General features: G+C 50.4%; 1 protein-coding gene across 1 annotated transcript in view; it reads left to right on the top strand.

Moving 5' to 3' along the window:
* The first annotated feature begins 2,061 nt into the window (after positions 1-2,061).
* Positions 2,062-18,469, top strand: part of RRAS2 (RAS related 2) — a 42,339-nt gene continuing 25,931 nt past the window's right edge. Inside the window, exon 1 of the mRNA XM_088450310.1 lies at positions 2,062-2,258. Within this exon, the coding sequence (XP_088306436.1) occupies positions 2,157-2,258 (102 nt within the window). The 5' untranslated portion in view covers positions 2,062-2,156. The remainder of the gene's footprint in view (positions 2,259-18,469) is intronic.

Genomic DNA, 18,469 nt, shown 5'->3' with positions numbered 1-18,469 from the left:
AGACCTTTAACTAGGGGAATGCAGCCAGTTTTGAAGCACAGAGCGCAGGCCTGTAACTAGGGGAATGTAACCGGTGCTGAAGCACAGAGTGCAGGCCTGTAACTAGGGGAATGCAGCCAGTGCTGAAGCACAGAGCACAGGCCTGTAACTAGGGGAATGTAACCGGTGCTGAAGCGCAGAGCGCTGGCCTGTAACTAGGGGAGTGCAGCCGGTGCTGAAGCACAGAGGGGAGGCCTGTAACTAGAGGAGTGCAGCCGGTGCTGAAGCGCAGAGCGCAGGCCTGTAACTAGGGGAATGTAACCGGTGCTGAAGCGCAGAGCGCAGGCCTGTAATTAGGGGAATGTAACCGGTGCTGAAGCACAGAGCACAGGCCTGTAACTAGGGGAGTGCAGCCGGTGCTGAAGCACAGAGCGCAGGTCTCTTTGGGCGTCACCGTCACCGCCCCACGGCTCTTGCTTCTGGCTAAGAGAGTGCCAGGATTGGAACCCTGAAGCCAGGATTAATATTGCGGCGCTGCTGGAGCATCTGTTAGAAATGCCAGCCCAACACACTGCGCTGTGTGCAGATGATCTGGAGCTTCCACAGGACGCCAAAAGTCAGCGGTGGACTTTTTTTTTGGTGTTTCCGGGTTCATCCCATCTGCGTGATGTAATGATGACGGGAGCTAAAGGGGCCATCACACGGCGCATCTAAGCCCGATTATGGCCTTGATGTAGTGCACACGTATTCTGCAGCACTTTAACATTTCAGTCATTCACATAAGCCCTCGCCCCACTGGAGTTTATGATCTATGGACCTGATTCACTACCGATAGCAACTGCGATTGCAATAGCGATAACGTACGCTGTCTCACTATGATAGTATGCTAATCCATTGTGATCTCTATGCCGCCGCAGCACAACACATGCAGCCCACTTTACCTAACACACACCCGTAATGTTTAGCAAGACTGTGAAACCATCGGTACCATGGAGTACCATCGCAGCCTCACGCACACTTGCACAAGCTCTGACCTTACTCCAAAATTGCTAACATCCATGCACGCCATCAGGCCTTAGGCTGCGTAGGGCATCGCAGTGGCTAATTTATGCACACCTGCGTTTTGTCGACCAACCCCCCCGTCACCACCCCCAAACGACACTTTCTGTCAATCACTCTGCGATGAGTCTGCGTAGTCACTGCGCCCGCAGTGGCCGGCACGCATACTGCGATGCATATGCCTGCGCAGCACGTAACAATCTGCCAATGGCGTTGCTTATTAGCAGTGGCGATCCTTGCTGAATCAGGCCCTATGTTCCCTATCACATCAACACTAGGGTTAATTTTTATTTTTTTTTGGCTATGAACCTTCCAGCATTGTCTATTGAGCCCCACTGTTAAATATATGGCCCAACGCCAATATTTTAAATTGAACACCTGTGCCACCTGAATTCATGCCTAAAACCTTGTTGTAAAGGCCCCCTTACATCACAGATTGATTGCAGCAATTGTGCAATTTGCAATCGATTGTGTATAAAAATCTTTCCCTTTTTCAATCGATTTCAGAATTGCCACAATCGATTGAAAAAGGGAAAGAGTTTCATACACAATCTATTGCAAATTGCACGATTGCTGCAATCAATCTCTGATGTATGGGGGCCTTAAGTGTCAGATTTGTAGCCCAAGGATATTTAACCTTTGCAACACTACAGCTACTTATTCATCATGATCAAATCTGGTGTACCTTGCCCAAGACTTTGGTGGGGTACACTTTTTTGTTTATACCATGTTAACTTCGTGACCCGACTTGATCTAATGGTTATAATATCCTGTTCTGAATAAAAGCTGGAGCACCAATAAGTAACTTCAGTGTTCAGTCTCGATACACAGCAGCAGAGCCTCACACTCAGCAAACCTTTATTAACATAATATATGCAGCCACGCCTTTACACTATGACGCGCCTCCGGGGCACACCTCGCGGTCCCGCCCCCCAGATCGTTGAACATGCGGTGATATTAGCATATCGGCGGATGCCCCACCCCCGGCTGCTGAATATGCAGCGCTATTAGCATAACGACAGAGGCCCCGCCCCCCGCATCGGCAGAGAGAGCTGGCCGGCGGCCCCTCAGACGGCCATTTGTATCGCGGCGGCGGCGCAGGGACCCCCGCCCCGGGCATGGCCGGCTGGAAGGACGGCTCGGTGCAGGACAAGCACCGGCTAGTGGTGGTAGGAGGAGGCGGGGTGGGGAAGTCCGCGCTCACCATCCAGTTCATTCAGGTGGGTACTGCCGCTGGGGGCCGTCATGAGGTCTGCTGTTATGTGAGTGTGTGTGCTGGGGGCCACAGTGGGCTCTATTGGACAGTAACATGCTGGTTATAGGTGGGAGCTGGTCACCGGGTACCAGGGGCCCCAGAGCCAATCGCTGTGCAGGAAAGTGATATTTAAACAGCATAAGGAATGCTGCAGTGGTGGGGCCCCACACTAGGATATGTTGGACAGTAGTATGCTGGTCTATTGCTGGGCACTGGGGTGCTAGGGGCCCCTGGGTCCCTGTGCAGGACTGTGAGTGTGTCCAAGCATGGAATAAACTGGTTATGTGAGGTGCCGGGGCCCCAGGGGCCACACCATGCTCTGTTGTACAGTATGTACTGGCTATTGGGGAGAGCTGGGGTGCTAGGTGGCCCAGAGTCTCAGGGCTGTGCAGGCATAGAAGAGGCTGGTTATTTGAGGTGCTGGGGCCCCCAGGGGCCACACCAGGCTCTGTTGGACAGTATATACTGGCTATTGGGGAGAGCTGGGGTGCTAGGTGAATGTGTCCAGGGGGCATAGAATAAGTTGGTTATTTGGAGGTGCTGGGGCCCTGGGGGCCACACCAGGCTCTGTTGGACAGTATATACTGGTTATTGGGGAGTGCTGGGTGGCCCTGAGTCTCAGGGATGTGAATGTGTGTCCATGCATAGAATAAGTTGGTTATTAGGAGGTGCTGGGGCCACACCAGACTCTGTTGGACAGTAATATGCTTGTTATAGGTGGGAGTTGGGGTGCTCGGCGCTGTGAAGGAATGTGATCCTTTGACTCTGGGGTTGTAAATCTAGCAGTGACCTGGATGATATTTGCAGGGGTACCTGGGGACGGGGTCTCATGGGTGTATGGTAGCAATGACTGTAACCAGACTGGTAACGTTGGTGTTCAGGGCTATACTTAAGGGCAATAAGAATCATTATGTACCCCTATTGTTCATGTACCCTGATTATCCAGCACCCCACTGTTATGTGCACAGGTGACGAATGTTATGGGGAGCCCCGCATGTTCATTATTTAGTGGCAGATGTATGATCTGTGGGGCTCCAGCAGGTCGTGTTTATATGAGAGCAAAGTCTTCAAACCCCCCCCCCCCCCCCAAGTAGTTATCATAGCGTCATCACCCCGTATAGATGTTTGTTTAACCCCCTGGTTTCAGATTGGGGAACACACTTGTAACCTGTAACTTATAAACTTTTCAACCTTTCCCATTTGTTTACAGTAAATGTGAAATGCAGACGAGCACACATGTAATACCTAATTACTGTTAACACATGTAATCATAGTGATGAAACATGTCTGTGCACACTGCAGTGAGATGCTAGTTATTACAGGGGGGGGGTGAATAGTCTCTACACCCTGTACCGTCACTGGGGGTCTGTGCAGGATGCGTCAGTTTATGAGGGGCTAAGTGCAGTTTATTTAAAGGGTTTACATAAAACCAATTAGCTGTCCTACTGTGCTATGGTATCAGTAACTGGGCCAAAAATAGTTGTGTTGTATAAATGCAAAGTGAAATCGGCTATATGAGAGGAACTACTGCTCCCAGCATGCTCTGCCTGCGGTAGAACCACAGGTTACCGCAGCTTGTGCAGCACTGTAATACTTCCACTTGTCCTTACCCTCTACGTGGGCTAAATGAATGGATGAGCACCTAAATGCCAGCTTTCCCTCTGCAAATTGTAAGCCTTTGTGGTCAGGAGCCTTTTTGGTTTTTTTTTGCTCTTGTGCGGTTACTGAACTCTCTTGTTATTTGTGTACTTTAACACCTACATGTAAGAACACAGAGTGCTTATTGCACTCGTAGTGTATTAAGTCTATGTTACAATCTTGCCATCTGAGGTCCCACCAAGTGGCATCCTGTGCTCTACATGTTACAGGGCACAGGGTGTGAAAACACGAGCTGAGGGGTGCGGCTGATCGTTTGGTTTATACGTGTCTTTATCATGGGACAAAGTACGTTCTGCCGTGGAGCATAGATCCAAGCAGGTGATATTTCTAATCCTGTGGCGTTATGGGGATACTTCATCCTATGCATTGGTCTGTAGTTGGGATTTTTTACATAAATATACACAGTAAAGCCACACTGTGGCCATATTAGTCACCATAGCAAGGTTCTGTTGCTATGTATCGCTGCACCTTTTCATGTTGATTGAATCATGCTTCAAACAGGAAAAAAAAAAAATTGGCAGAGTTTTTGGTTGTGAAAGTTCAGTTTGACCGACCGGTGTGTGTGTGAGAACCTATGCTCACATTCCAAAGAACTTGCAGTAATTGTCAGGACCCGTTCCGTGTAGGGAGTGTATAATTTCACTTTATTGCTTGCTCGTAATAAAATACTCTTTGAATGTTGCTGCCCAAAGTCTTGCAGACCTGGTCTGTGATACATGCTGGGTCAGTAATCTTTATTGAGCCTAATCCCAGGAGCCCATTGGCCAACATGACAGAAAATTTACTGCAAGCTTCTAACATTTGCGGTTCATGTCAGTGGTCAATGGGATGGCAAGTCTACCTTGGTACTGTATCGTAAAACATCCTGCTGCCTCCTAATGTTCACTGATTTCTCAATTATACATTATTTTGTGCACCCCTCTCCTATTAACGGATCAGTGGGTTAGAATGCTAGTTAGGTCATGTTCATCAGGACTTTTCAGCACCATTTAGCTCCCCGATGATGGCGACTTAGTGATGCCAATATATATGAAAGTGAAACAAGTGTTTTGTGGGTTTTTGCTGCAGATGGAACGGTGAGATGGACGACGTGATGCTAAATCACATGGAATGATACATAGCACCACTGAATTGTGTACAGATGGCGCAATGTGTCATGCCTTCGCTGGGTACACACATCGTATAGTTTTAGAGGTGATGGTCTTCAGACCCTGCATTATCATCTTACAAAGGGCCCTTTAGTCCCCTTAGGGAGCAACAACTTTCAGTCCATTCTGCAGGGCTATGTTTGAACCCTATCCCTTAGGCCAACCATGGCTCCCTTCAGGAAACATTTGCTGCTCTGCCTAAAAGAAGGAGCATCATGAATGTTCAAAAGGCCACCTCAGTTTCTGCTAGATCTCAGGAGCTCTTGGCTCATTAGGCTGTAGGTCGCGTTTCCTGATCAAACGTGAAATCAAAAGTACTATGTTAGCGTTCCCGCTAGGCTGTTTTAGCGGGGCGCCGCGCCCTGCCCTATTTCTAAAGGGCACAAAGCACCCTGCCCTCCGGCGCGGCGCCCGCCGAAACAGCCTGCGGGTGCCGTCCCCACCCATGGATTGCAGTGTCCCGCGGGTGGTAAAACTGCGGTGTAGCGGTCACCGCCGGTGAATGGATGCCGGGCGCATGCTCCCAGCATCCACTGACAGCAGCGCTTGGGGGCAGCCCGCCATGTCCGTTTGTTACGGGCACGCCCCTAAGAGTGACGAAAAGGGGACGTGACTTAAAGACCCGCTGCCTTTATCTTGGCCACGCCGCCTTTTTTGGGCACACACAGATGTGCCCTTTCTCTAGGTCTGTCGCTACGACAACCAGATCTAGACTGAACACAACTATGTGAAGGACACTAGGGAGATGATTGAATTCTTATGCAGCAATTTAGCTATTCAATTGATGTCCGTGACTAGCCCCAAGGCTGTATTTATGACGGATTTCATTAAGTGGGGCTGGTGGCGCTAATCCCGTGTATTCTCGTGCAAAAAAGAGTGGCCTTCGTGGGAATCTAGCTCCCAGGCACTTATTTTGGAAGCTAAATTCTTGCATAATAATTGATTCGCCCCCTAGCAGATCACAGAAACTACATTTATTGAAAGACTACAGCACAGGGAAGCAGTTATCTGTATATTTTACTGGCAAATTATAATTGCTGGAGTTTTCCTTTTTAATGTAGTTTTTCATTTTCTACTTCAGGGTCCATAGGGTATCCACAGGATACCTTGGGGTATAGGTGTGACGTCAGTCGCAGGGCACCAAAGAGTTAAGCTTTCAGCCTCCCAGGATGCACTAGGTCCCCCTCCTATACCCCGCCCCCGGGCCAAGGCACCTCAGTTTAGTTTGGTGCCCGGCCGGCGTCGGGTGCACCTGTCGGAGTGGGGGCTAGAAGAGCCCCTGAAGCTTTCTTCAGTGCAGCTGTGGCTGCACATCTGGATGTACAGCATGGACAGTCAGTCCTGACGTCCATGCTGTCTTCCCTACACCCCCGCCGGTACCAGAACGCCGGCACCGATCCGGGGATGCTGGTGAGCATCTGGGGTCACAGCTAGCGGTGACCCCAGATGTTCCGGACCATGGCCGGATCCAAGGGGGACAAAGGTAAGCAGCGGGGTCCCGCGCTGGGTCCCCGCTGGTCACATGGTCCTAAGTCCCCAGGCAGGGGGCTCCCTGGGGACTGGCTGCAGCGTGGAGCCAGGTACTGAACCTGTGCTTTCCACTACCCCCTGGGACAGCGGACCGCAGCAGAGCGGTAGCGCTGCGGCGTCCCAGGGGTTAAATGCATGCCAGGGGAGCGCGCCTTCCCTGTCTCACAGCCGGCGCCTCCCCCGCTGCACACAGCCCTCTCTGCACTGTGCTGACTGGTCCTGTGTCAGCGCTCCTCCCCCAGGCCAGCTTCTCTCTGCTCCTCGGCGGCCATCTTCTCTGCAACGCATGGTGAACGCTGCTGGAAGTCTGGAAGGAAGCATCGTGGTCTGGGTCCCCCCGCATACCTCTCCTCCGCTGTGGCTCAGGTCTGTGTATGCAGCGCTGTGTCCTACCAGGCCCTGTGTCTGTGTAGTTGAGTGATCAGCGCTGTTAGTGCAGGAATTGTTATTTCTCTGCATTGTATGTGACTGTGCTAGCGCTGCCTGTAACTTTTCTTCTCTAAACTGTCAGCTTTATTACTGTCCCTGTTCTTTCTGCTAAAGCCCTTGCGGTGCGGTGCTGCAGGGTGGTCTCTCACCTATTTAATACTTAATTGGTGAGAGAGGTCACATACGTGGTGCCATCATGTCTGAAAGTGATTTTCCCCTCTGGCTACAGTGTACCACGTGCAAAGTACAGTTAGCGGAGGGGGAGGGTAGCGCGGAGGGCCTTTGCCGGCAGTGTTTGTCCATGGCGCGGCCTATTACGGTTACAGCACCGGTACAGGAGCCGCCCTGGGCTTGTTTCGCTCAGGCGTTAACAGCTTTAGTGGGCCAGTTAGCTCCGCAGCCCGCGTTTACTCCGATGGGTTTGTCCCAGCAGTCTGTGGTGTCGTCACCCATGCAGGGGTTCCCACGACAATTGGTGGTACCCCACAGTCTCCCTATTTCCCCACTCCCGGGTTCTCAGGAGCCAGCGTGGGTTAACTCCCTGACGAGTTCTGTACAGCACTTGTCGGATGTGTTGCAAGGGGAGTCTGTGATGCGGCCTCATAAAAGGCCGGTGGCGTCTCTGTCCGCTCCTTATGAGGATGACGAAGGGACGTCTGATGATGGGGAGATTCTGGATCCTTACGATCAGGAACCTCTCCATACTAAGGACGCTGATGCTAAGTCCAAAGTATATATTCCTGGACTTATTCGGGTGGTCCGCACAGCCTTGGTGATTGAGGACGAAGTTCCCCCAGCGGCTAAATCTAAGTATGCCTTTTTCAAAGATGTGAAGGGCGATGCCACAGTCTTTCCTCTTTCGGGTCAGTTGGTGGACCATTTAGAGGAGGCGTGGAAACAACCTGGCAAAAGATACCAGCCACAGAGACGCCTGGCGGTGGCTTATCCGTTCGCAGATAATTATTTTGCTAAGTGGGAATCCCCTCCACAGGTGGATTCTCACGTGACCCGTCTTGTCCGTAGTGCCACATTGCCGATGCCATCCATGTCCTCCCTTAAGGATGCTACGGACCGCAAGGTAGAAATCTGCCTGAAGTCCGCTTATTCCCTTGCAGGGGGGGCAGCACGGCCGGCTATGGCCATTTGCTGGGTTGCCAGAGCGATGGAGCGCTGGGCGGATTCATTAGAGGCTTCTTTTGAATCCGACTGTCCGGCCGAACAGGCGGAGTTGATTGGCAATCTCCGTGATTCGGCCACCTACATCAACGAGGCGGCTCTAGACATTAGTACTCTGGTGTCTAGAATTTCTTCAGCAGTGGTAGCTGCTTGTCGCACCTTGTGGCTGCGATCCTGGAAGGCGGACGCAGATTCCAAGAAAGGTCTGGAAGCGTTGCCGTTTACCGGAGAAGTTCTCTTCGGTCCGGATCTGGATAAGATTGTGGCCACGCTGGCGGCAGCCAAATCTGCTTGTCTCCCGTCGGCCGCTGCTCCTTCTGGTTCTGGACCATCGTCCTTTCGGTCATCTAGGGCCCAGGGCAGGCCCAAACCACAGTCGTTTCCTCGACAGGCTGGCCCTAAGAAATCGGTCAAGCCCCGGAAACAGGCATGGAGTACCAGACGTCCGGCCCCCAAGCCGGATGACAAGCCTGCGGCCTGACGGTCCGGGTCTCCCCTTGGGGGATCCCAGGGTGGGAGGCCGCCTGCTGCAGTTCTCCCGGTGTTGGTCGTTCACTACGACAGACACTTGGGTTCTGGAGGTGGTCTCCCACGGGTACGCCCTCTCCTTCCGGCACAGACCCCCGGCTCGATTCTTCACCACGGGTCTACCATCAGACCGGAACAAGGCTACGGAGCTGCGGAAGGTATTGCACACTATGCTCCAGGCTGGAGTTATAGTGCCTGTTCCATTCTCCCAGAGGGGCCAGGGTTTCTATTCAAATCTATTTTTGGTACAGAAACCCAATGGGTCATATCGTCCGATTCTCAACCTCAAAGCACTCAACAAGTCTTTGCGGGTCCCGAAGTTTCGGATGGAGACCCTACGGTCCATCATTCTGGCGCTGGAACCTGGGGACTACATGGTGTCATTGGACATACAGGACGTTTACCTGCATGTCCCTATTCTTTTGCGCCATCAAGAGTTCCTTCGGTTTGCAATCCGCAGCGACTACTTCCAGTTTCGGGCGTTACCTTTTGGCCTGGCGACAGCACCACGTGTTTTCACCAAGGTGATGGCGGTCATGGCGGCTTCTCTGCGGCTGCAAGGAGTCCGCATGTTGCCGTACTTGGACGACCTGTTATTGGTGGCAGGATCTCCAGAGCTCCTGTTACACCACTTGGACCTGACCATTGCACTGCTGCAACGGCACGGCTGGCTAATCAACTGGCAGAAGTCCACTCTAATCCCGTCTCGGAGGATTCTGCATCTTTGAGCCTTATTGGACTCGGGACAGCAAAGGATCTTCGTGACGGAGGACAAGATCTCTGCTTTACAGTCAAGGGTGCGCAGTTGTCTGCACAGCCGCCTGGTGTCCTTACACTCGGCGATGAGGTTACTGGGCTCCATGGTGTCTGTGTTCGACATGGTGGAATACGCCCAGTTTCACTCCAGACCTCTGCAGCACCTGATCCTGTCCAAGTGGAACGGGCTGCCTCAGTCTCTGAAGTTCCAGACGATTGTGCTCACCCCGGAGGTTTGCCTGTCCCTTGCGTGGTGGTTAAAGACGACCCACCTCAACAAGGGACGTCCGTTCTGGGATCCAAATTGGGTCCTGTTGACAACGGACGCCAGTCTTCGGGGCTGGGGAGCAGTTTCGGGTCCACACTTGTTCCAGGGCAGGTGGACGCCGACAGTAGCGGAGCTTCCAATAAATATCTTGGAACTCCGTGCGGTCTTCAATGCTCTCCTGCAGGCACAGCGGTTTCTCCAGGGTCACCCGGTGCAGGTCCAGTCGGACAACGCTACCACCGTGGCCTACATAAACAGGCAAGGAGGAACTCGCAGTCGGGCGGCTCTCGTAGAGGTCTCTCGGATCCTGGTTTGGGCGGAGCGCAATCTTCCGGCCATATCAGCGGTCTTCATCCCGGGAGTGCTAAATTGGGAGGCGGACTTTCTAAGTCGCCAGGACGTTCATCCAGGGGAATGGTCCCTGCACCCGGACGTTTTTCAACTACTGGTGGACAGGTGGGGTCTTCCAGAAATCGACCTCATGGCATCCCGGCACAACAACAAGTTGCCGGTGTACGGGTCTCGCACAAGAGACGAAGGGGCGTCTCTGGTGGATGCTCTGTCCGTCCGGTGGACGTTCCGGTTCGCATACCTGTTCCCTCCGGTCTCCCTTCTTCCACGGGTAATCCGGAAATTCAAACAGGAAGGAGGGACGCTCCTGTTGATAGCTCCCGCGTAGCCCAGACGGCACTGGTTCTCAGACCTTCAGGGTCTGTCCGTGGACAGTCCTCTGCGGTTGCCGCTACGACCGGACCTTCTGTCTCAGGGTCCTTGTCTTCACCCGGACCTGACTCGGCTGTCTTTGACGGCGTGGCTGTTGAGACGGCCATGCTGAGGTCCCGGGGGTTTTCCAGCTCTGTGGTGCGTACCATGTTACGAGCTCGGAAACCGTCTTCCGCGGGGATATACCATCGCGTGTGGCATACGTTCTTCCAGTGGTGTCGACCGAGAGGTTATGCACCGCGGGAGTTTCATCTATCTCGGATTCTCGCCTTCCTGCAAGCGGGACTAGATCATGGGCTTCGCCTTGCTTCTTTGAAGGTACAGGTTTCGGCCCTATCTGTCTGGTTTCACCGTAGGATTGCTACAATCCCGGATGTGCGCACCTTTATGCAAGGTGTTCTCCGTATTCAGCCGCCCTTTGTTCCACCTGTGGCGCCTTGGGATTTGGCTGTGGTCCTGAGGGCTCTCCAAGGACCGCCGTTTGAACCACTGGGCTCAGTGGATCTTAAATGGCTAACAGCTAAGACTGTTTTCCTTCTGGCCATTGCTTCGGCCAGATGTGTTTCTGAGTTAGGGGCTCTTTCTTGTAGACCCCCTTTCTTGGTTTTTCATGGGAACAGGGCAGTGCTCCGCACTCGGCCCGAGTTTCTTCCCAAAGTTGTTTCCCAGTTTCATGTTAACGAGGAAATAGTTGTTCCGGCCTTTAACTCACCGGGTCTTTCCGTGGGTGAGGCCTCTTTGGATGTTGTGCGGGCCTTAAGGACTTATGTTGACCGCACTTCTTCGTTTAGGAAGTCGGACGCTTTGTTTGTCCTCTATGGCTTCCGTAAAAAGGGTTGGCCTGCTTCAAAGCAAACTTTGGCAGCCTGGATCCGTATGGCTATTTCTGAAGCTTATCTTCATGAAGGCCTACCGGTCCCTCCTTCTCTGAAGGCTCATTCCACTAGGTCTGTGGGTCCTTCGTGGGCAGCTCGACGTGGTGCCTCGGCAGTTCAGATCTGCAAGGCTGCTACGTGGTCTTCTGTCCATACCTTCGTGAGGTATTACAGGTTTGACACCTTCGCCTCTCAGGATGCTTCCTTCGGGCGGCGGATTCTCCTTTCTGCACAGGAGCGTCCCCACCCTTAAAGGATACTGCTTTGGGACATCCCCAAGGTATCCTGTGGATACCCTATGGACCCTGAAGTAGAAAATATGAGATATGGTAAGAACTTACCCTTGTTATCTCTATTTCTACGAAGTCCATAGGGTTCCACAGGACTCCCGCCCTGTCGCACCTGTGCTGCAGATGGGCTTTGCTCTGGTCACCGGTTTTCCGTCTCCCTCTGGTGAGAATGTGATTCTTGTATGTGTCCAGATCTTTGTGCTCTCTCTTCCTTCTCCTCCTCCGGCCTATGGCTTGGTAACTAACTGAGGTGCCTTGGCCCGGGGGCGGGCTATAGGAGGGGGACCTAGTGCATCCTGGGAGGCTGAAAGCTTAACTCTTTGGTGCCCTGCGACTGACGTCACACCTATACCCCAAGGTATCCTGTGGAACCCTATGGACTTCGTAGAAATAGAGATAACAAGGGTAAGTTCTTACCATATCTCATATTTTAACTTTATTTTCTCCAATTCCTCCCCCCTTCACCCTGTATTTGCGCATCATTTGGGGTTGCTTCACTTTGACCCCACTTTGACCCCTTCTTCCTAACGTCTTGCTGTATTTAGTAGGTTCTTCCTCCTGAATGGCAGGAACCTCTAATGGTCCTCACTAGATGAGCTCATCCAATCAGGAGCCAGCTATCCTCTCAGGTCATTGTGCTAACTATCTCCCCTCTCTGGTGCACGGGCAACTTATTCCCAACTGATTCGCTGAGTTTGTAGAGCTGCCCTGTAAACACCTCCTGAAGTACTAGCGTAAAGAGGGAGAGAAGTGCATTAAAACTGAGCTCATGGTGAAATCGGGTAATAAGCAATTTTGGAGCATATAACAAGTGTGACATATCAGTCTTTGGGGTCTATTTACTAAGCAGTGTTAGGAGACAGAGTGAAAAGTGATAAGGTGCCAGCCAATCCTCTCCCAGCTGTCATCTCACAGGCTGTGTTTGAAAAATGACAGTTGGGAGCTGATTGGCTGGCACCTTATCACTTTCTTATCACTTTTCACTCTGTCTCCTAACACTGCTTAGTAAATAGACCCCTTTATCACATAATGCTCAGCAAAAATGTCTTGGGACCTACAATCGTAGGTGGTAATGGGTAGGTTGGTTAGCAAACCGTGAGCATCGCAACCGGTGGGCGTCTCAATACATATCTCGGCAGATGCGGCATTTGCCTATTAACTCGAGTATCTGTGTAAGAGGACGTACAGTCGTGACAGGATTAGTGCACAACACTAAATCAGGCCCTTAATTGACAATGACTGCAGCAGATATTTTCTGAACGGTTGAACGACGTGGTGGCAAGACGGCGGAGAATGTGTTAATTATTTCGGGGCAGTGAGGTGTCCTCCCTGGCCAGCACCGTCCTAGTCCTGCTTGTGACGCCATGACTGTTTCTGTGGTTGGATGTGACACAGCTGTTGTCCAGGCAGTTTTGTTTCTGGCTGTCATTTGCTGACCTGTCACAAGATCCGCACATTCCCCCTCTCGCATGTTGTGTTTTCATTTTTAGCTGCATAGTTGGCGTACGGGGACTTTCGGCCTACCAGCTGGGAATTAGTGCCATAGGTAGAGAAGGGTGACTGTTTTATAAATGGAATACTTGCTGTGTCTGCAAGGCTTGCAATCTATTCTGTGGGCTTTCGGCACCTGACGAGAGATGTCACAGATAACGCAATAAATTCAGGCGCCATATGTAAAGTTGCTCCTTGAACAAATCGCCTACATACTTCATAAATAATGCAATGGAAGCTACCCTTAGCTTTACCATGGTAAAGTTAATTGTAGTAAGGTAGCCTTGCAGAGCAGTCGGGGCAGCACATGTTTTCAGGATTTCTCTGCTATGCATAGTAGTGCGCTGCAATGGCTGGGCTGCGTATATATTTAGGCCCACATGACTGACCTAGATGGCGCAGCAGCTCATATTGGAACTCTTGCTTTTGCCGCCGACAGAACGCTTGGCGCGGGTAAGTCGCAAAAAAAAAAAAAAAAGTGTATAGTATATAATGCATAAGAATAAACATTAATCTTTGCCAAAACGCTATGAAGCAATCTGACACTTAGTAGGAGCGTGGGCCCATTTCCTGGTCATATCTGAGGGATTGTTGCTAAAAGATTGATTTTTGGTTTTTACTTGAATCTGTCCTATCCGGGAAACTCTGGAGAGATGTGTATTTGGTGTTGCCCAGTTCTGACTCTTGGCAGTCTGGCTTATCCCGATGGCTGCCCAAGCTACAGTCTATTCACTCCCCGCTAAATAACTTCTCACAGCAGTATTTAAGGTTACATAGCCAGAGAAATGCGTCGTGCTCTAAGGGCGGAATTCAATTGATTTCACGGCCCGCATCTCCCGTCTAAAGTGACAGGAGATCGCGGGCCGCTATGCAATTGTGCCAGCTTTTCACGCTGATCGCGCCCATAGAGGTCAGGTTTAGCCGCGTAAAGCAGCTAAACCCGACCAAAGTGCTGGGCGCGATCGCGAAAAGTGATGTTTGGGCGCCCAAACATGTCACTTTTTGCACATTTCAGCTCTCATCCCCCTGGGGCTGCGAGCTGAAATGTAGCGCTTGGCAGCTGATCGCGCCCGACAGGGGCAAGAATAGAATAGCTCCGTCGGGTGCGATAGGGGATGAAAAGAATTGAATTCCGCCCTAAGTGTCACCTCAGGAGTGACTCTAAACCATTTGAACGAGACTACTAAACAACTGGGGGTAACATAGGACTTTCTGTGCGGGTTAGAAATTGCCACTGATCACGGAGCCGATTTTACTCCTTGCGTATGATAATAGTGCTCCAGCCAATCAGCTTTAAACTGTCATCTGTTTGAAAAATGACAGTTGGGAGCTGATTGGCTGGAGCACCATTTATCATACGCAAGGAGTTTTATCACTCGTGAATGATGAAACGCGTTGATAAATGAGGTCTTAATGGATCATGGTCCTGATTCATGGTCATGCAAACCCCATGTGCAGAACACGGCCTGCTTCGTCGCACGCAGTTCCCTTGAAGCCGTTGATTGACAGGCTGTAGCTGTTTGGGGGGAGGCCACTGGGTCAATTTTAAAAAACGGGGGCATATCGCCCCGTTTTGTGTACGTGCCTCAGCCGGGGTATGCACAGATTTCCTTGCTCTGGCAGAGGAGTTCTGGCGGCCATGTTGGGTAAGCTTAGGCTTACACGGAAGTCCGATGACTGTGATTATCACGACCCAATGCTGCGTCCTCGGACGTGGTTCTCGGATCTGCGATGCCGGCAGAAGGCTTTTTTTTTTTTTAGTTTTGTTTTCAGGCGCCTCCTGCCGCAATACCATATTTTCCCATCGACTCTGAATCACCCCATGTTTCATTTATTTACTTTGTAAACCAATAAATGTACATTTTGTCAATAAAACGATAAGTGGTAGGTAAATACTTCGTGATATCACAACCGGGGTCATTATAAAACGTCTAAAGATAAATATGGGGAGTATCGTGAATAAGTAAAAACACAAACTGGCTATTGAAGCTACTAAGGATAGATATATCGGACAATTATAATTAATAAAAATATGTGGCGAAATTTTCCTTTTAAACCGTTCAGGGACACTTTGATTTAGTTCCGTCCAACGTCCCCTCTTGGTTCCCACGAGGGAGGGGTACCAAGAATTGACGGTTCCCACGAGGGAGGGGTACCAAGAATTGACGGTTCCCACGAGGGAGGGGTACCAAGAATTGACGGTTCCCACGAGGGAGGGGTACCAAGAATTGACGGTTCCCACGAGGGAGGGGTACCAAGAATTGACGGTACCCACGAGGGAGGGGTACCAAGAATTGACAGTACCCACAAGGGAGAGGTACCAAGATTTGCTTCTGTGGCATTGAGCTGGGTATCCCTAGGTGGTGTTTGGCCCCATTGTAAAAGATTGAGGGGTCTAGTTACTAAGCAGTGTTAGGGGACAGAGTGAAAAGTGATAAGGTGCCAGCCAATCAGCTCCCAACTGTCATTTTTCAAACAGCCTGTGAGATGACAGTTAGGAGCTGATTGGCTGGCACCTTATCACTTTTCACTCTGTCCCCTAACACTGCTTAGTAACTAGACCCTGAGACTGATGCTAAGTAACCTATCCCTTTAATGAAGAGAAGGGAGTACATAACATTACTACATGTAGTTTGCAGCATATCAGGTTTGAAAATGTTTGCAGCGATTTTTTTGCGTTCGTATGGCTGGTGGTTTGTAACTCGCCCAAAAGCATGCTGGATGAATTTATCCCTTCAAATAAAAGGGCACTATCTTGACGTGTAACTTGTAAGGGCCTAGCTGGTGTTATGTTGCATAGATGCAACTTTACTGATGTTCTCTAACTCAGTCGGCCATTTTTCCTGCAGACAGCATTGACCGAGTAGTTCTTGGTACTGCCTGTAATATACTGTCCTGAGGTAGTGAATGCAGCAGGGGGCTCATAGACTGATCTGCTCCTACAGACCGCGGATCTAGACACATTTAGGGTTTATTTCCTCGCTTTGTATTTCGGTGCAAACTTTAGACCAAACAACATACAGTCGGCAATTGGCTTTTAGCGGTCTAGCGCAAGTTTAGGCAATGAAAGCCGGTATCTGGCTGCTGTGGTTTAGTGTAAAAATTACAAGGTTAGTAAATTATTTCAAATGAATAAATAGGAGAAAATAACTATTGTGAGCACCTAACAGGACGGAGTCTATGAAAAAATCGTATCCTCATTAAGAAAGGGGGAAAAAAAATGTTTTGGGGTCATATTTAGCAATATTTGCAGGATATCCCCTGATAATAGCAAATATTTAGGATCCCCTGGATGTCCCAACGCTGATATCTTCTACGGCTCCTCAGTTTCCATCCGTAAATGCCGCTGTTATGCAGTCAGATTTACTTCACATCCTGGAGCTTGGCCCCAAACTCGGTCCTCAAGGCACCCTAACAGTCCAGGTTGTAAGGAAAACCATGCTTGAGCACAAGAGCCTTAATTAGTACCTCAGTCAATTTGATTTAACCACCTGTGGTCAAACCTGGATCTCTCTAAAACCTGAACTGTTGGGACTGCATTTGGGAACCTCTGGACGGGCTATCTGAGCCCATCTTCCAGCAAGGGACATATGGTAAATTTGCGTGAAAATGTCCTTTTTCCCAATGCTAATTTAGGCGGGAAAAAACTCACATCCGCATTGATGATGCGGATTGTGATAAATATCCCCCTTATGGCCGGTACACACTAGATGTGTGTACTGACCTTGTTGGCAACGGATCCCTGCGGGCTGTCGGCTTCGGCAAGTGCATACACACTTGCCGATGCCAGAAGCGACACTGCCAGAGACATAGCGGGTACACACTGGCCAGTGTGCCCGATATGTCGCTTCGATCAACCGGTTCGGACAACCTATCGCTTAGTTTGTACCTGGCCTTAGTCTTAGCCAAATGTTAACTTTGAAGGGGGATTTTAAATGTGCCAAATGGTCTTTTATTTCCTTCTATAACCTGATATTAATAAAGGTGTGTAGTTATCACTCTAGGTATTCACAGCATCTATTCACCGGCGGTGACCGCTGCGCCGCAATATTTCCTACCCACGGGACACCTGCCATGTTTTTGCCACCACAGGGGTAGAGCGCATTCTGCCCTTTTGAAATTGGGCAGGGTGTGGCGCCTTGCTGAAACGGCCTAGTGGGAAGGCTGGGGGTGGGGGGTGTATAATATCCTATATAATATATGCCTGTATCTGGAGAGTAGTGATGTCACTGGGTGTACGATGGGTCAGTGAGGTTAGGACACGCCTGGATAACAGGATCACCTCACACAAGCAAATTGCTAACACTCATATTGCAACCGGTCTATTATAAGGCATATTGAACCGCCTGCTGTAAAACCGGAGGATATTCGAGGTCTTCGTGGAATTCTATGACCTGTATAAAAGCAGTCCTCATACAGCCTCGTGCTTTTACACGATAACAGAACTTATTGGTGACGTACAATGACCAAATGGTTTGGGATCGGGATCCTTGGCGGTCAGAATCCCAACACCGGCACCCAGACAGGGTTAGGATACCGACACCTTGCTGTAAATTTCCTAAACCTAAAGGCGCCCCCCCCACCCACAACCTAACCCTCCCGCTAGTACCTAACCCTCCCCATAACCCCTCTACTTACCGTCGGTCGGGATGTCAGTGACAGGATTCCGGCGCCTGCATTATGAGCGCCGACAGCCGGGATTTAAAAACCGTCCCTTCCACATTATAGAGCAGAGGGTACTTTATTTCCGTTCTATCTTGGCGCAAGCTACTAGGCCCGGCCGTCACACAAGTCCTAACACACAGTTTGGAGAGATTTGATGTTTTTAAGTATATTTTATTTTATTTAAAAGCTGAACAACAAGTTTACTCCTGCAACATGTTTAACTCTGTATTATTGTGAAATAATGTGTTTTTACAGACATAACATTACCAATCCAGGATCTGCGGGTGAGAATGTGACGTAACCCGTCAGTAATGTAGTAATGGGTAATTCCTGTTTGATTCCTGTTGCAATTGCTTTTAATACCCAATATATGAACCTGTCATCACTGGCTTAAAGAAAACCTATGCCCTCTTCTTGGCATCCATACCGCTCACCTTATGTCCCTCTTGCCAGCCTATCGGAGTTAAGATTGAAAGCTCTGCGGTGTAATGAAGGAAGGAATCGAGTAATGTGCACTGCCAATCTTGCCGACCATCGCCATGATTGCCGGTCGTCTAATGTGTACCCAGCCTTAAGGTGAAGATGGGCAGGAATCCTTTGTCCAGGGTATTGGGGTTACATGGAGAACAGTGACCTTA

This window comes from Taudactylus pleione, unplaced genomic scaffold (genome assembly GCF_031769625.1).
Source record: "Taudactylus pleione unplaced genomic scaffold, aTauple2 ptg000515l, whole genome shotgun sequence".
NCBI classification, from domain to species: domain Eukaryota; kingdom Metazoa; phylum Chordata; class Amphibia; order Anura; family Myobatrachidae; genus Taudactylus; species Taudactylus pleione.
The sequence above is the reverse complement of the archived record's forward strand: the minus strand, read 5'-3'. Positions and strand labels throughout refer to the sequence as shown.